Here is a 19,305-nt window from a genome sequence, read left to right as displayed (position 1 = left end):
TGGTTGATTTAAGTACCAATAAAAAGTCTTAACATCTCAGTGCTTATAGTCCCATTTTTCACATCACCAGAGAGCTTGCTCTGCACTCTAGTGTTACTCCCTGCTTTTATCATTCCATAAATCTCACATCTTCTTTTCTAGGAAAGACTTGGCAGGTGGGCATGTGCTCTGCCTCTGGAGCTCCAGGCTTTAATCTGTTGTGCCAGCCCATGTGACCCTTAAACCTTTGGCTGGTTTCTACTGACCCTAGAAATTTCACCACCTGTGTGGCACTTGTGTCTTCTCCCACTTTCTAGGAATGTAATAGGAGATGCCTTTTCTCAGAGGAGGAGCTTGCTAGTAGAGCTCTGAAATTTAGTTCCTTTAGCATTTTTGTGCACCTCACCTCTCTGATGAGTGTAAAAAGTAACTAATTTTTGTATTCTATCCCTCTTTTTTAGTTGGAAGCAATAATGTCTTGTGATTTTCTACAAAACTGAAGGAGGAAATCTTACTTTAACCATTCTGAGTCACTATTTTGTCATCTCTAAAAAAAGAAATTTTATGTAGATTTAAATATAGCATGTGAAAATTACTTGGCTTGGTGCCTGACATTGGTAGGTGCCTGATAAATATTAATGTCCTTTCTCCATTAAGTTGGATATGGAGGGATGTCAAGTAGAGAAACATAAAGCTGTGCGGGTTTCCTTTGAATAGAATTTGGAAGGGGTTAAGTTTTGAAGATATAGATAATAGATTAACAAAAAGGATAAAGAAAAATAGATTTTTTTTCTGCTTCATTTATTTCTTTGAACCGATGTTTATAGAATGCTTTCTTTGGGCTTATGCTTAGTTATGGTTCTTAAAAGAGAGTTCTAAATCAGAAATTTTGAAATTACCTACGTTTTTTAAAACCATATTAGTGTAACTAGTATATTCTATGGAAGCAAACATTTTTTTCTTACTTAGTGTTTGTTTAAACAAAAATGGGAGATGAAATTAAAATTGTGGAAATGTCACCAAATCTGACAAAAGAAAAACCTAGGGACCAAATGATCACAATGGTTAACAAATTAAAACAGGAAGAAGGCCTTCTGTAACCAAGGACAAGGGCCAATGACTGCAGTGTAGATACTTCAAGGGAGGAGTGAATTTATAAATATCTTGCTATATGAGAACTATGGGTCAGTGTTGGGAATTCACTCAGTGCTCCACACCTGGAAGAATGAACTGGATCCCTGGGGGGGCAGGGCAAGATCAAAAAAGGGGAGGTTTGTTGCCTGTGGGATTTAACCCTGCGGGAGCTTTCTCTTCATAGTTTGCATCTACTTAGACCAAAAGGAATCTACTTGTTAAAACCACTTTGCTCTCACCAGGAAAACTAGATGGGTGACCCTGACAGGGAGATGAAACAAGCTATATATAAAGAGAATTACTAAATGGAATAATTAAATTTGGGGGTATGTGAATTTCCATATCGTCAACTTTCATTGTGAAAACCTGATTAGCAGACACTAAAGAAAGACAGGAAATAAAACATGAAGGAAAAGGGGAAGAAAAGAGTCTCTTGTACATTTATTTGGGTCAGTAACAAACCAAGACCTCGATGAGACGACATCCTGTGGGAGTGGGAGCAGAGGTGGACTTGTTCACTTGTGATCTTGACCTATCAGCGATTATATGAGGATTCCCAGTGGCTGGCAAGATTTTTCATCTCTCCCTGGAGGCAGCAGCTGCGCTCCGGTCATCCCCTCTAATACTTCCTGTTCAATCTGGGAACATTTGATTTAAAAAAATTCAAACAAACCATGAAGCGTATGTTCAGGACCCTTCACCTATCACACAGGCAATTGTGCTAATGTCCTTATTTCATGAATGAGAACTGCGCTGTGTCATCCTGTGCTGCAGCGGTCTCGGTCCTTCTCTCCTTCCTCACTTCCTGTACTCTGTGGAAGGAAAGATTCCATCAGAAGTCCATCTCTGGGTAGCGATCTAAAAATGGAAATTGAAGAGTCTCTTGATTGTATGGCTTGCTCTACTGAATACAGTTCCCTACTTTTTTTTTCTTTTAAATTGTACTTATTTCTTGCTAGTCTGTTTGTGTCAGTCACTGCTCTAGCAAACACAAATAGAGTCTGAGTGTTTGTTACTGACTTGGTTAACTATTTCAAGACCTACCTTTACTCCTCTCTTTGAAATCATCGTTCCTGGGTGTAAGTTCATGACCCACAAAAGATGGAGGCAGGAGACTGGAAGCAAACCTTCAATCAGCAAGCTTTCCTTTATTCTGCAGTGAGGCCGGTTGATCCGGCATAGGAGATCCCATATTCTGGGTATGGAGGCCACCAAGTTACAGAAGGAGTCTGGGTTTTATAGTTTCATTGGAGACTGGGGATGTGCAGTTTTGACAGTCAGGGGCTAGTTGCCATGGTTAAACTTTAACTTAGGAGGGTAGTTGTAAAAAGGTCGATACTCATTATCTGGGGAGATAGGAGTCCAGATCCCAAGTGATAAGTACTCAAATCTTGCCCATTGTTTTGCTTTCTCTGGGATCCATTGTTTCCCAGAATTTCCATATCTGTTATGCCTCCATTTAGGACTAATTTGCCATGGGGGAAGGTCAAAGTTCAGGGCCCAGTATTCAGTATTTACCTCCTTCCTTCAAGATGCACTGGCTTTGGGAAGGGGTAAAAATTTGCTTTTGGTGAAGATGCTGGGGAAGAACCTGGGAAGGGATGAAAGTTTGCTTTATCTCCTCAGGGCCCATTTTTATTGGGAAAGGGTATATTGGGAGAGGTTTAATGTTTGACTAATTTCCCCCTTCCTCCTCCTGAGCCATACTGTACCTCCATTTTTCTTGGGGAGCTATCTTGTAGGAATATTATTTTCCATAATCCTTCATTGGGCTTACTTGTGTCCCAGCACTTACCACACTGTATTTTAATTGTGAGAACTGATGGCACAGTAGCAAGTGCATGGACTTTGGGATTTATAATACCAGATCAATTTTTAGCTGTTGGATGTTGGGCAAGTTACTCTAAGACTCACTTCTTTCACCAGTAAAATGGGTATAATAACAAGATTTCTGTTTTACTGAATGAAGAAGAATCACTACAGAAGAAATGTGAAATACTTACAAATGCAAAAGTGCCAAGATCCATGCCTGTAGAATGAGGTGTACCATCTTGGTGAGCAGTTTTTGAAAAGACTGCCTTGTTTCCAGAAAATATACAGGAAGGAGTCTCAGTCTCTCTGGGAAATTTACCAACCAAATGTCAGGCCATAACGTCAAAAGGAAACAACAGATAATGCATAAGAAAGGGGTCCTTAAAGGAATCCAAGATCCTGAACAAACACTTAGGTTTCAGTCACCACTTACATCCTTACAAGTTTCATGAAGAGATGGGCCACCCATAAGGAACAATACTGGCAAAGAAACACTTTAAAATTCTCTACTACTATCTTAAATTTAGTCTCTCACCCCTACGACTTTCTATTTCTCTGAGGAGTTACTAACCATCACATGAAGAAATCATCTGCCTAGAATACTGTAGACCCCCCACAAGCCAATGACCTGGTTTCTTCTCCCCTAGTCTTATATCTTACCACTCCAATAGCAAAGAAAAAGGAATCTAGAACACACACACCAGTAGAGAAAGAAAGCAGTGTTGGACTCCTCTCTCTGGCATGCTGTTCTAGGCTTCCCTTCTAGGTCTTCTTAGGTCAAGTACCTTCAAAGGCCTCAGGGCATATCTCACCTCAATCCCATGCTTGAAGTCCACTCTGTAGGTAGGCACTGGAAGAAAGCCAGAATGGCAGAGTAATGGCTGTGTTTTCTTCCATGAAGTAGCAGTGGTGGCCTTATTTTATACAGCTTCTGGGGAAAATTGCATCTAAAAAGAGAGATTAGGGTCCTGAACTTTAATCCATTTCTTCTTTGGAAAAACAACTTCAATAAATATTGTAGTGCTCTATTTTCAGTCCTATGTATGTATTTTATCTCTGGTCTTTGTTATTTTCTGTTCTAGAAAAATGTGTCAAGTATTTTCCCTCAGTCATTGAGGTGTCTTTCTATAGCTTCGATTCTGCTGCTTATGACTTCAACTGTGAGTTTAAATTGTTCATATTTCATTTTAAGTTTTCTGGCATTTTAAAGTTATTTCAGTCTATTTATATTCACTTAGCAATCATTTATGAAATTCTAGTTTATTTTGCTGTACTGAATATTGAATCTTCAGTTTTAGCCATAAGATTATATAGTTGTGGCAAACAATTACTTTAGATTTGCTGATGACAATTAATATTGCTTAAGAAAGTTACAATAAAAAATGTTTCTACAATACAAAAATACTGACCCAAACACACATTAAAAAGAATTTTCAGGAAAAAAAATAAACCAGCAATAATATAGAATAGACATTTGTCCAAGAAACAATACAAAAGAGTTTACAAAAGATAAGAAAAGACACAAGTCTCAACATTAAAAGTAACAAGAAATATAATTTTAAAAGGTCCACACTTAGGTACATTCATCTAATTTTTTTTTAAAAAATATTTTCATTAGTTGTTGATGAACTTTATTTATATGTATGCAGTGCCAAGGATCAAACCCAGTGCCTCACACATGCTAGGCAAGCGCTCTACCACTGAGCCACAATCCCAGCTCCATCTTAATTTTTTGAAAGCAGGAATACAGAGAGTATACTAAAAGTTTTGGAAGCATTTTAGAATAAAATTGACTACAGAGAACTGAAAAATACAATGACAATGTTTTTTTCAACAGCAATACTGAATGATAAAAGAAAATGAGACAGCCTTGCTGAAGTTGTTTTACAATATTAGCAAAATAATACACAAAAATGTGCATGAAATTTCTTGGTAACATCTTTGCTAAGCTTCAGCTGCATGGAGATGTTTTCAAGGAAGTTGCTAATAGAGAACTGCCTTTTCTGCCAAAAGGTATGGATTAAAATTCCCTGCCAGAGGGACTACTGAGGGACTGTTGAATAAGCCAGGGGGGTTATTGCTATACAGATAATAAAAGGATCGTGTCTGAGCCTGCAGGTGAACAGCCTGCCACTCAAAGCCAGCAGAGAAATACTCAGAGTTGCTGTATCACAAGACTCTTTCTCAGTTACGGTAAATCAGAACATTTGGGGAAAGCAAATCTTTACACAGATACTAATTTATGTATTGAACTCACCACAAATACATAAGCAGTCATAAAAGTCTTAAGCATTCTCAAACCCAAGCGACATATAATCATGGGATATTAGGATGAGACTGTGACAGAACATATAGAAAGGAGAAGACTTAGAAAGCCATACGCCATTTCCCCTAAAACCCTGAATAGTGTCATGGTTGTCAAATAACATGTGCTTAAGATAATCTACAAAGAATTTACTGGCTTATAATCTATATGCTTTGATGAAGCCTGGAACACTATACACTAAAATGCTAACAGGATTTATCTTTGGATGATAAAGTCATTTTTCCTTTCTTCTTTACATTTATTTATAAAACAAGAAATACTTTTACATTCAGAAAAAATAAGGAAGCTTTTCAATTGATGAAATAGAAATTAGGACTGTTTTCATAATGGTAGATTTAGGCTGCCATGATGAACGAAGTGCCAGAGGAAATATGACTAGTCCAATTTACACCAGGAGAAATCTCAAAATACCAGAAACAGTCTACTGGTGACTTTTATTTCTTTTTCCCCTTTACAAACTGATGTAGCCTAAATTTATCTCACAATTTCTCTTCCTATTGAGAAAAAAAAAAAAAAAAATGCTACTGCAGCACTTTTGTGACCACAGCTCTGAAATTGCAGCAAGACTTTCTGATTTCCTGGAAAGCACCCAATGACTGTACCCTGCTGGTATCAGCCACAATGTTCTACGTTTCAGAGTGGGCTATTCAACTTCCCACAAAGCCTAAAGACATGGTTTGAGTTTCTAAAATGGTGTTCGTTGAATTCCCAGGTCCTAAATAGATTTATGAAAGGAAAAAATTCCATGTATTCTGTTAGGTGCAGATAGCATTCATCCCCAGCCTCATTCTTCTCTAAACAGAAATTTCAGTGAGGCAAATTTCTCAGCCTCCCATGTAACCAGCTCTGAACTTTTGATTATATCCTGGTCATCTGTATGATGTGCACATTTCCTTAAAAACTATGTCTAACCTTGTCCAACCATGTCTTTCTTCCTGTACCCCAAATGCAAACATAATAAAAACAAACCTACGGGGCTGGGATGGAAGAGGAACATGACAGAGGAGGCTGATCTTCAGCCCTTCAGCCCTGAGTAGCTGCCTTATCAGCTCCAGACTATTACTTATATAAAACATATAATTCTTGTTTTTGTTTAAGCTGCTATGATTTCAGTTGTCTAATACAGGAGTTCAAAATTGATGGAGTAACAAGGGAATTGCCATTTCCTGAGATGGTTGATTTCAACACTTTTGGCATATTTCAGGACTCACCATGAATCCAGTAGCATTTGATAGGTTGCTCCTTCACCTGCTAGAAAGCTGACACACTCATTATTTTAAAACATTAGAAACCTTGTGATTTAAAAATCAAGATGAGAGCTTGATGAAGATAAAACATTTTATATATGTAAGTCCTCTCTCTTTAAGAAAATGCAACATATATACAACCAGGACCACCAAGGCAGCATATACAAGACAGTGTTTCCAAATACGGTCCCATACTGAAGTAGTGGAGTTTAGAGTTTCAACAGATAAATTTGATGAGTACACTATCCAGCCCAAATGCCTAAATTATTGTGGGTTGGTGGAAAGATAATGGAGCCAAATATTCTCTGAAATTAGACACAATCCATTAGACACTAACCTAGAGCACACAAGGTTATTAGAGTTATTGAAGATTTTCATCTTTTTGTGAGATTCTTCAATAGAAGCTGCAATCAATAACCAATGCAGTTATTTTCTTGGAGAGAGTTTCTTCGTGTTTATGTAGTACTTGAGGCATAAAGGAACAAATAATGAAAACCAATTAATACAGAATAGGGCATTCAAACAATATATAAATGCTAATAAAATGTAGAATAATATGATAGGAGTCTTTGGCAATTAGAGAACAGCTTTGGTGTACACAATTATATTAATATTTTATTTTTCTGCTGATATTCATATGCTTTAAGAACATACCAATATTACAAAATTGTAATAATGTCCAGTCTCGTCTCAATTATTTTGCACTAATAATAAATACATGTAGTGAAATTAAGCCAAATCTCTGATCCTCCCTGAGTCATTTCTAATGGGATGTATTATTTGGTTTGAAGGATAAAAAAACAGCAGATTTACCTTCCTAATTGTGTTTTTCTGAGACTAATAGTAACATTAATTAGCATTCCATTTGTACTCATAAGGGAAAATGACTCTAGAATTTAAATTTGTCACAATTAAGCCATAGGCAATTAAGTAGATTTTTGTGTGTATTACTTTCCATGGGAAAAAACATTCTTAATTTCCCTGAGTGGTGAGGGGACACTTCCAAAATACTTTATATTTAAAGAGTTTTAGTAATCTGTTCATCTTTTCAATCTATTTTATAGCATGTGGGAACTTTTTCAAAATCATACAGCTAATTACAGTTCTTAAAACCATCCCGTCTAATATTTTCTCACAAAATTCTCTTGCCAGATTCTAGTTAGTCCCAAATCTATATAATTATATGATGACCATATCTGAAATACATCTGAGATACTAACACCTAAGTTGTTTTTGGTGGACCCATTGTGGCCTTCATGACACAAATCTGAAACCAAACTAGAAGAGAGAGAACAGACATTGCAATGTGCATACTGAGGCGTGAATTCTAGAGTGGATCATGAGGAATAAAAGTAAAACCAAATAACCACTTCTAAAATTATCTTCTTTAAGATGTTCTTGTACACTTTTTGAGATTCATCTTTTAAAAATGTTTTTATTTTATTTGTTCTAATTCGTTGTACATGACAGTAGAATGCATTTCTACATTTTGATAGACCATGCATAAATGGAGTGTAATCTTTCATTTTTCTGATTATAGGTATTACAGGATCACATCCATCATACAGTCACATGTGTCCATGAGGTAATAACGTCTGTTGCACTCGACCGTCGTTACTGTGTAAAAAATTACCCCTGAGCTGAGTGCAGTGGAGCATTCCTGCAATCCCAGTGGCTTGGGAGACTGAAACCAGAGGATCAAAAGTTTTGGAGGCCAGTCTCAGCAACTTAGTGAGGCCCTAAGCAACTTAGTGAGATTCTGTTTTAAAATAAAAATTTAAAAAGGCTGGGGATGTAGCTCAATGGTAACGTGCCTCTGGATTCAATACTCGGTACAAAAAAAAAAAAAAAAAAACCTCCAAATGTAGCCACTTAAAACAGGACAGTCTTACAGATTGTGTGGGTAGGAATGTGGGAATGGTTTAACTGGGTGGTTCTGGCTAAAGATCTGTCTTGTTACTGCTGTCAGGAATTGGCAGGAGCTGCAGTTATCTGAAGATTTGGCTGTAGATGGAGCCCCCCCCCCCAAGATTCTTTAATCAAATGGCTCTATGCAAGATGCCTAGGTTCCTCACTGGCTTTTGGCAGGTACCAAAATTCCTGGCCACATGGATCTCTCCTCATAGTGTGGGAGACGACTTGCTACAGGCTCAGCAACAAAACAATATTTCATGAAGAGGAAATGAAAAATAAAAGTGAAAACCTGCAAAGGGAGGAACTACCCTAGATGAATAGTCAACCAAAAGAGAAACTAATTCAAATTAAAAACCAAAAATAAATCATAATAACAGGGAATAAAAATCATATCTCAATAATAACATTGTACATAAATGGCCTAAACTCATTGATCAAAAGATATAAACTGACAGGATTTAAAAACAGCAAGATGCAACAATATGGACTCTCCAAAAGACTCACCTCATAGGCAAATCATATCAGATAAAGTAGACTACAAGTCAAAGTTAATCAGAATAGACAAAGAAGAACAGTTTATACTGCTTAAGGTAATTGTGTATCAACAAGACAGAACAATCATAAATATTTATGCCCCAAACAATGAAGCATCTATGTACATCAAAAAAAAAAAAAAAAAAAAACCTTCTCAATTTCAAGAATCAAATAGACAACACAATAATACTGGGTGACTTTAATATACCTCTCTCACCACTGGAGATATCCTCCAGACAAAAACTAAATAAAGAAGCTATAGAACTAAAAAGTACAATTGATAATTTTGGCTTAACAGACATATATAGAATATTTCATCTATCAATGACTGAATAAGTTGTCTTCTCAGTAGCACACAAATCCTTCTCTGAAATAAACCATATCTCAGGTCACAGATCTATACTTAGCAATTACAAAAAAAATGGAAATGGAAATAATACCTTGCATCCTATCAGATCATAATGGAAAGAAATTAGAAATCAAGGATAAAATAAAAATTAGAAGCTATTCTAACATCTGGACACTAAATAATACACTACTGAATGACCCAATGGATAGCAGAAGAAATCAGGAATGAAATTTAAAAAGGTACTTAGAGGTAAATGAAAATAGAGGTACAAAATATGAAAATCTCTGGAACACTAGGAGGGCACTTCTAAGAAGAAAGTTCATTGCATTGAGTTTATTATTAAAAGAATAGAAAATCACCAAATAAATAACTAAATAATACATTTCAAAACCCTAGTAAAGAAGAACAAATCAACACCAAAAGCAGAAGATAGGAAATAATTAAAATCAGACCTGAAATCAATAAAACTGAAACAAACTTAAAATATACAAAAAATTGACAAAATAAAAAGTTGGTTATCTGAAAAATAAAATAAAATTGATAAACCCTTAACTAAGGTGATAAAGAGAAAGAGAAAGAAAATTCAAATTACTAAAATATATGATGAAAAAAGAAATATCACAACGGGCACTACTGAAATACAGACAATAATTAGAAACTATTTTAAAAATTTATATGCTAATAAAATAGAATATCTTGAAGACATTGACAAATTTCTAGAGACATGTGATCTACCCAAATTGAATCAGGAGGACTTAGACTATTTAAACTGATCTATTTCAAGCAATGAAATGCTTGGAGATGCCATTAAAAACCTACAAAGAAAAGCCCAGAACTAGATAGATTCTTAGCCAAGTTCTACGAGACTTTTAAAGAAGAATTTACACCAATACTCCCCAAATTATTGCATTAAATAGAAAGGGAGAGAACACTTTCAAACTTATTCTATGAAGCTAGTATCACTTTGATACCCAAACCAGACAAAGACACATCAAGGAAAGAAAACTTCAGAACAATATCCCTGATGAACATAGATGCAAAAATTCTTAATAAAATACTGGCAAATTGCATACAAAAACATATTAAAAGCATAATGTACCATGGTCAAGTGAGGTTCATCCCAGGAATACAAAGTTAGTTCAACATATGGAAATCAATAAAGGTAATTAATCACATCAGTAGACTAAAAGACAAGAACCACATGATTATCTCAATAGAGGCAGAAAAAACATTTGACAAAATACTGCATCCATTCATGTTCAAAACACTAGAAAAACTAGGGATAATAGGAACATACCTCAACTTTGTAAAAGTTATCTATGCTAAACCCAAGACCAACATCATTTTAAATGAAGAAAAATTGAAATCATTCCCTCTAAAAACTGGAACAAGACATGGATGGCCTCTTTCATCACTTCTATTCAAAATAGTCCCAGAAACTCTAGCCAGAGCAAAGAGACAGAATAAAGAAATTAAAAGAATACAAATAGGAAAATGAGAAATCGAAGAATTTCCATTTGCCAGTGACACGATTCTATATTTGGAAGAAAGAAAAACTCCTCCAGAAAAATTCTAGAACTCATAAATGAATTCAGCAAAGTAGTACGATATAAAATCAACACCCACAAGTCAACTGAATTCCTATATATCAGTGATGAATCAACTGAAAGAGAAATTAGGAAAACTATCCCATTCACAATAGTTTCAAAAAAAAATTGGAACTCAATCTGACAAAAGAGGTGGAAACTTTCTACAAAGAAAACTACTGAACACTAAAGAAATTGAAGGAGACCTTTGGTACAGAATAGAAGACACAGAGACAAACCCACATAAATAGTTATATCATCCTAGACAAAGGTGCCACAAATATACATTGAAGAAAAGATAGCCTCTTCAAGAAATGGTGCTGGGAAAACTGAAAATCTGTATGTAACAAAATGAAATTAGACCCCTATTCTCACTGTGCACAAAAGTCAACTCAAAGTGGATCAAAGACCTACACATTAGATCAGAGTCCCTGCACCTACTAGAAGAAAAAGTAGGCCCAACTCTTCATCATGTCGCCTCAGGAACCAAATTCCTCAACAAGACTCCTAAAGTGCAAGAAGTAAAATCAAGATTTAAAAAATGGGATTGTATCAAACTAAAAATCTTCTTCAGAGCAAAGGAAACAATCAAGAATGTGAACAGAGAGCCCACAGAGTGGTAGAAAATTTTTGTCACCTGAATCTCAGATAGAGAATTATCTATCGCTCTCTCTATAGAGATAGATATATATATATAAAGAACTCAGAGAACTTAACAGCAAAAAATAAAAAGATAAAAATAAAAAAACACAATTCAATCAATAAATGGGCAAAATAACTGAATAAACACTTTAAGAAGAAGAAATACGAATGGTCAGCAAATATATGATAAAAGGTTCAACATCTCTAGCAATTAGAGAAATGCAAATTAAAACTACACTGAGATTTCATCTCACTCCAGTCAGAATGGCAATTATCAAGAATATAAGTAACAATAAAAGTTTGTGAGGATGTGGGGAAAAAGGTACACTCATACATTGCTGTTTGAACTGCAAAATGGTGCAACCATTATGGAAAGCAGTATGAAGATTCCTCAGAAAACTTGGAATGGAACCACCATTTTACCCAGTTATTCCACTCCTTGACATATACCCAAAAGATGTAACATCAGCGTACAATAGTGAGGCAGCCACATCAATGTTATAGCAGCTCAATTCACAATAGCTAAGTGAAGGAACCGATCTTAGTGCCCTTCAACAAAAGAATGGTTAAAGAAAAAGTGATATATGTACAAAATGGAATATTACTCAGCCATAAAGAAGAATAAATTTTGGCATCTGTCAGTAAATGGATGGAACTGGAGACTATCATGTTAAGTGAAATAAGTCAATCCCAAAAAACCAAGGTCAAATGTTCTCTCTCTGATATGTGGACGCTAACATACAATAAGAGGGGAGGGAAAGAATAGAAGTTCATTGGAATAGACAAAAGGAAATGAAGGGAATGGAGTGAGCTGGGAATAGGAAAGATAGAATGAATTGGATATAATGTTCCTGTTCACATATGAACACATGACCTGTGTAACGCCACATCATGTATGAGTACAAGAATGGGAAGTTATACTTCATATATATATATATATATATATATATATATATATATATATAATGTCAAAATACATTCTGCTTTCCTGTATAACTAAAAAGAACAAATAAATAAATAAAAAAGCACTCAGATTCAATGACTTTTGATAGCAATTGAAATTCAGACACACGGTCATTTAGAATTTAGTCTTATGCACATATGATAGAATACATTAAATAAATAAGCAGAAGACATTTCTGTAAAGTTCTTTAACAAAGTCAGATATATCAGAAGAAATTTATATTTGCCTATCTAAAATAACAAATATTATTTTTCTAAATCATCGCATATAAATCTTTCATTCACAATTAACTCATTCACTGCTGCTATGCTACCATTTCATTTAGTTTTCAACTTTAAGTCTCAAGTTGTAACTTGCACAGAATTATTTTAAAAGGTCAAAATCAAAAAATTCTAAGCAACATGTAACAAAATGAAATTAAACCTTTATCTCTTACCCTGCAAGAAACTCAACTCAAAGTGGATCAACGACTTAGGCACTAGAACAGAGACCCTGCGATTAATAGAAGGAAAAGTAGCCCCAAATCTTCACTGTGTCAGCATAGGATCTGACTTCCTTAACAAGACCCCTAAAGTACAAGAAATTAAATCAAGAATCAATAAATGGGATGGATTCAAACTAAAAAGCTTCTTCTCAGCAAAAGAAGCAATCAAAAATGTGGAGAGTCTACAGATTGGGAGAAAATCTTTAACACATACACCTCAGATAAAGCATTAAACTCTATGATATATAAAGAACTCAAGAAACTTAACACCAAAAAAACAAATAACCTAATCAATAAATGGGCAAAGTTGAGCAGGCATTTCACAGAAGAAGATATATAATCAATGAATAAACATATGAAAAAATGTTCAACATTTCTAGCAATTAGAGAAATGAAAATCAAACCTACTCTAAGATTTCATGTCACTCCAATCAGAATGGCAATTATAAGAATACAAGCAACAATAATTGTTGGTGAGGATGTGGGGGAAAAGCTACATTCATACATTGTTGGTGGGAATGCAAAATGGTGCAACCGTTATAGAAAGCAATATGGAGATTCTTCAGAAACTTGGAATGAAACCACCATATGACCCAGTTATTCCACTCCTCAACATATACCCAAAGGACTTAAAATCAGCATAGTACTGTGACAAAGCCACATCAATGTTTATAGCAACTCAATTCACAATAGCTAGATTGTGGAATCAACCTAGATGCCCTTCAACAGATGAATGTATAAATAAAATCTGATACATATATATATATATATATCTACATAGATAGATAAATCATATATACAATGGAATATTACTCAGCTTTAAAGAAGAATGAAATTATGGCATTTGCTAGGAAATGGATGAAATTGAAAAATATCATGTTAAGCAAAATAAGCCAAACCAAAAACCAAAGGCTGAAATTTTCTCTGATATGGATTCTAAGTCACAAAAAGGGGAAGGGGCTAGGGAAGAATAGATTAGGTAGAGGGGAATGAAGGAAGGGTATAGGGATAGGAATGATAGTAGAGGGAAACACATTATACCTCATGAATATATGTGACTGCATGACCGATGTGATCCTACAATATGTTCAATCAGGAAAATGAGAAATTACACTCCATTTATGTATGATTTATCAAAATGTATAAATGCATTCTACTGTCACGTACAACTAATTAGAACAAATTTTAAAAATCTTTAAAAAGTCCATAATCCATTAGTTCTGTAAGCAGTATGACAAATCAGTATACAAAACTTATCTAAAGCCCCTTCCTACCATTGCTTCAGCTCTTGCAGGGAGAGCACCAAGAGCAATAAGAGTAATGTCTTCATTTTAAAAGGAGAACTCTGATTCTGTCTACCAAGACCTAAAACTATTTAAAATAATGTTTGCAATGCACTATCATTGTATTGCGTATTAGTGTCCCTCCAGATCAGTAAAAATTACATTATTTTCCCAGTCACTCATTATACATTTTAAATTTCATTTATATTATATTTAGAGAGAAGGAAAGGAGTCGAGTATGGCAACCACTGATTGCCCCAAGTAACACTGGCTGATCATGCTTCAGTGTAGCAGGAGCTTAAAGGGCCACATCGCCTACAGCTGAAACTCCCCCCATATTCTCACCTTACATTTTGGGGGATCTCATTTCATGTTTTCCATCATCATCAATTAGAATTAATCTTTTATGGCAAACTAATTCACAGTCAAGTCTGATTTTCTCCCAAGACTTTTGTGAAAGTTCTTTGCAAAGAAACACAGAAAATCCTCCACCTCTTTCACATCTCCCCTCCTCAAAATCTCAAAGACCAGCTATTCTCATGGGTCAGTCTGTCTACCCAGTATCAAGCAATGAAAATGCAATCTGCTTTCCATTATCAATCCCTTCAGCATTACCATTTCTTTCCAAGACTCTGGTGAAAGAGTCAGAGGAAAATTATAACTATATGTACACCCAAAACAAATAATTTGAACTTATAATTTTCATTTCACAGATTTTTTACCATTATGCTAAAAATTGAAAGATATGTATGATATGTGTATGTATACAGAAATATTAAATGTTTTAAAATGAATGTCATTCATGAAATTCAAAAACTCAGGCATGTCATGAGTCTCTACTAACAACATTTTATTTGGTTCTACACCATTTGAAAGATTTAAATACTTATATTTGGCACAATGCTAAATGCTATAAATAAAGATTTAAGGTGTTCAAATCTTATCAATTTGCTATTATTAACTTTTTTATTTTTCAGTTGTTGCATTGCTGCATATGCAATGAAAACCTTTTAAACTAAGTATGGGTTGGAACACTATCTTTGGTGAACATAATGTTCCATGTAAATACAGTGTTTATAATTGTGAAAAAATGTCCTCATTCCATTTAAGTTTCCCTACCCACATTAATCTTCTCTTAAATTACTGGGGTTTTTCCTGTCAGATCATTCCTTATTATCATAACTGAATCATTGTTCACATTTAAGCCGAGTGTAAGCCAGCAGGACATTAGAAAATGGAACAGGCAGCAGGAACTATTCTTCAGTATGTAGAGCTATCCTGTGCATTGCAGAACATACACCGTCCCTAAATACCAATAAAGAATCTAACCTGTGATAGCAACACAATTTCCATGAGCAATTTCAGATATCCCTTCAAGTGAAACATTCTACTGAAAGTTACTGAACTATGGGGACAGAGTGGTGGTGTGCTTCTCTCAGTAGGCAGGCTGATCTCAGAGGCTTACAATATTGGAACTTAGAATATCGGACACAAGTACTTTGGGGCCCTGTTATCACACTACATTATAGGAAAAAAAATATACTTATCATCACTTCAGTTTCATCTATGAAGGAATTTAGATTATTTTTCCATTTTGATGATTTAGATTTTTTTCTGTTTTTATGAGTTGTGGGGGCATTTCAACATTTACGTACTATTCTCTGCTGGTAATTCAGTATAAACATCTGATTTGGACTAAGTTCTTTTTTTTTTTTTTTTGCTTACTTGACTGTCTGAAATAGGTTTAAGTATTTACTTATTTATTTATGATGATCATTCTCAAAATGTTAATTAATATTTTTGATTAAATTATTTCACTGTCTTGACTCATGCATGCATATCTAATCAGGTAGTTTTCATATTAAGACTATTTCACTTTGAAATTTCCAAATCCTATAGTAGCAATAATGTTGAACTGTTTTGGGATTTCAGCTTCTGCAGAGCTCAGGATTAAAAAAAAAAAAAATCTTTGGCACCATATTCTTAGGAACAGGAGTACATTAAGAGGGGTTAATGACAAATTTGCTGATAAGAGGCCATCTAAGGAAATGTTTAATATTGTGGTAGTGTTGTAGGAGAAGTAGGCACAGAGTTGCAGGTGATGGTGTATGCCATGGTGCCCAGGAAAATCTAACTCAGCATTCCCAGTCATAATGCCTGTCTGTCCAACAGGTTCAGTCAAACGTTAGGTATCTGATTATGCCTGCACTAGGAAGACATGGAAATATTTGATGATCTCTGAAATCAAAGGCAGCATTTAAAAAAAAAATAAATAAAAAGAAGCATCTTTGTGAATGCTAGGTGCAATACAAGTGGAGGATACCGACATTCTGACATTCCAAACGTTAACTCAGGACATAGGACATTACTTCCTTGTAAAGAGAAGGCTAGCCATGTAAGGAGAATGTATTGAGCTTCTGTGGAGCATGTGGCCATGTACAAGCTGGGTTTCACCATCATTGTTTTCTTTTCTCCTATGCCAACAGGAAAACATGCTTCCAAATCCCCAGAGCCAAGAGTGTAGGAGCAACACTATTTTCCCCTGCTTCATCTTTGTAGAGGTAAGAAAACCCTGGAAATTCACCATCACAACTTGCATTGTTCAAAAGAAAAAGTACTATTCAAAATAAAAATAGAATGCCATTCCCTGCAAAAGCTACTCTGTCTATCCACCATGTACACAATAAATCTTTAACTATCCAAACCTGTAGTATCATGGGCTTATTTTAATCTGAATTGTTTCTTGGCTCACAGTGATTATAAACACAGATGCTATATTTGCATTATACAGAAAAGCCTTTTTAGATCCAGAGTTGTATTTTTATTGCCTCATGGGTGCATCTCTTTGTATGCCTCCATTTTTTAACACCTGCCACTCTTCCCACAAGCTCTTCCACATTCCAGCATTTCTTAGCCTATTCTATAACTCAGTAGTGTCTATTTGACTTTGTTGGTTCATGTAGCTTCACCTGACCCCAAATTAGACAGCAATCCCCGAGTTTCATGCCATGCATTTAAGGTTCTTCTGCCTCACCTGCTTAAATTCTCTCCACTTTGTCTTCTCTTAACTTGTATCTCCTCCCACTATGACAGGATCTATGAGCTCTCAAGTGCTCTCCTTTTAGTCTCTTTATAGTTCATTATAGATTGTAAAAAAAGTTGAGTTATTGGAAATTTAGGCACATCTTCAAGATTTTCATATCCCACATGCCAATCATGCTTACATGAAGAAAATTCATGGGAGAATTAATGTGTGTCTAGCAAACCATTATTTAAATTGGTCTTTTTAGATCATGCATGCATAAACAACATATGTACAGTGTATCAACAATGGTTAAGGGACACCCAACTAGAAATTATTTAGCCTATCTCAAACTTCTGTAGGATATTTAAAAAGTAGAACAAGCACAAATATACTTTTACAGTAATATGAATATAATTCCCATATTAGCATGAATAAATTAATATTTTAATTAAGCCAGAAATGGTCAATTGGTAATAACTTATTCCAACAATGACTTTTAATTATAGCTTAGTCTTAGACATTACAATCACTTTTTTTAGAGTCTGTGTTAGTCAGCTATGACAAAATACCTAAGAAAATCAACTTAAGGAGGAGTAATTTACTTTTGGCTTATGGTTATAGAGGTTTCAATCTAAGATCAACAGGCTTTATTGTTTCTGGGGTATGGTTAGGCAGAACATCATGGCATGAGGGCATGGTGGAACACCATGGTGGGACAACCAGCTTACCTTATGGTGACTGCAAAACAAAGAAAGAGAACTAATTTTTATACCAGAGCCCCTTCCCACAAACACACTGTGAAGCTAATTCATCAAGGGGCAAATCCATTGATGAGGTCAGCGCCCTCCTGAGTCCATTACTTTCCAACGGCCCCACCTCTGAATACTCTTGCTTGGGAACCAAGTCAACACATGAGCTGTTGGAGGGCATCTCTGATTCAAACCATAACAGTTTTCTTCCTGTTTGATTACTGCAATAGCCTTCAAGTATCATTCTAAAAAATGATCAAGGCAATCTTATGAACTGAGAGGCAAGGTTATCAGGACACTAGGGAAGGGATAGAGATGCAATCTCCAGATTTTACAAAGCTTGACATTATTTAAAGTATGTTTAAATGCTTTAGAACTACAAAAGGCAAAGCTCTTTTATGAGATTAGATTTTTTTAAATGCAGTAAACATCCGAAAGTTAGGTTAAATGGACTATTTTTAGTATTTATGATAAAGATCTTTAGCCTTAATATGAGCAAAATTCATCTAAAAGTAAACTGACTAATAGACTGTAGAAACACTTCCTTTACAGTTGAATTATAACTATTATTGCTATTTATACCAATTTTTCTTTTATGATGTGGAAAACAGAGGTCATAGCAGTGGAAGGACTTTGGAAAGTCAATCAGAATACAAGCAAAACAGGTAGAAGCTACTAGGTAGTTGAATAGGGCTGGGCATGGGAAGAATAAGTATGAGAGATTTGTGCTATTTAAGGTTCTCAAGATTAGATAGAGCAGAACTGGAGCACAGTGGGATAAATTACAACCTCTAATGCCAAATCCCATTGTTCTTTAAACTGAAACAATTCTGGTATTTAGGGAGCAATGGATGGCTTTAGAAAGATTATAACAATTGAAATAATTCTTTAGGGCGAATTGGGGACGTTTGCTAAATTATTTGTGGAGTAAATCCAGGAATCTAGACAGTTAAGCAGAGAGAGAAAATAGTTGGACTGAAATGGGGAAGGATGAACAATGACTAGGTATTTAAAATTTATATATATATATATATATATATATATATATATATATATATATATATGAAAAAAAGAAGGCTTATTGCTTTGCTAGCAAAGGAGAAACAGCCTGTCGCAAAGGCTGTGATTCTGCTCATCATCAGGAACAGGGGGCTTTTAAAGAGGGATTCAAAGGCTACATTCCACGTGTTCTGTGGCATTGTAGTTCGCTTGTTATTTTGGGAGATAGTCCTCTCTGAGATCTTCTGGTACCATCCCCAAAGGCTGGATTACTTCAT

General features: G+C 35.1%; 1 protein-coding gene across 5 annotated transcripts in view; it reads left to right on the top strand.

Moving 5' to 3' along the window:
- Positions 1-19,305, top strand: part of PLPPR5 (phospholipid phosphatase related 5) — a gene marked incomplete at its 3' end in the record, with an annotated part of 289,985 nt that overhangs the window by 68,979 nt on the left and 201,701 nt on the right. Inside the window, exons 1-4 of one of the 5 annotated variants that reach the window (XM_079117714.1) lie at positions 560-596; positions 4,008-4,085; positions 4,763-4,938; positions 16,741-16,815. In XM_079117714.1, coding sequence (XP_078973840.1) covers positions 4,885-4,938; positions 16,741-16,815 — 129 coding nt within the window. In that variant the 5' untranslated portion in view covers positions 560-596; positions 4,008-4,085; positions 4,763-4,884. Of the gene's footprint in view, positions 1-559; positions 597-3,996; positions 4,086-4,762; positions 4,939-16,740; positions 16,816-19,305 lie in introns of those variants that run through there. The other 4 variants (XM_079117718.1, XM_079117715.1, XM_079117716.1 and 1 more) reach the window with 4 other exon arrangements.

Source organism: Sciurus vulgaris, assembly GCF_902686455.1.
Source record: "Sciurus vulgaris genome assembly, chromosome: 1".
Classification (NCBI taxonomy): Eukaryota; Metazoa; Chordata; class Mammalia; order Rodentia; family Sciuridae; genus Sciurus; species Sciurus vulgaris.
The sequence above is the reverse complement of the archived record's forward strand: the minus strand, read 5'-3'. Positions and strand labels throughout refer to the sequence as shown.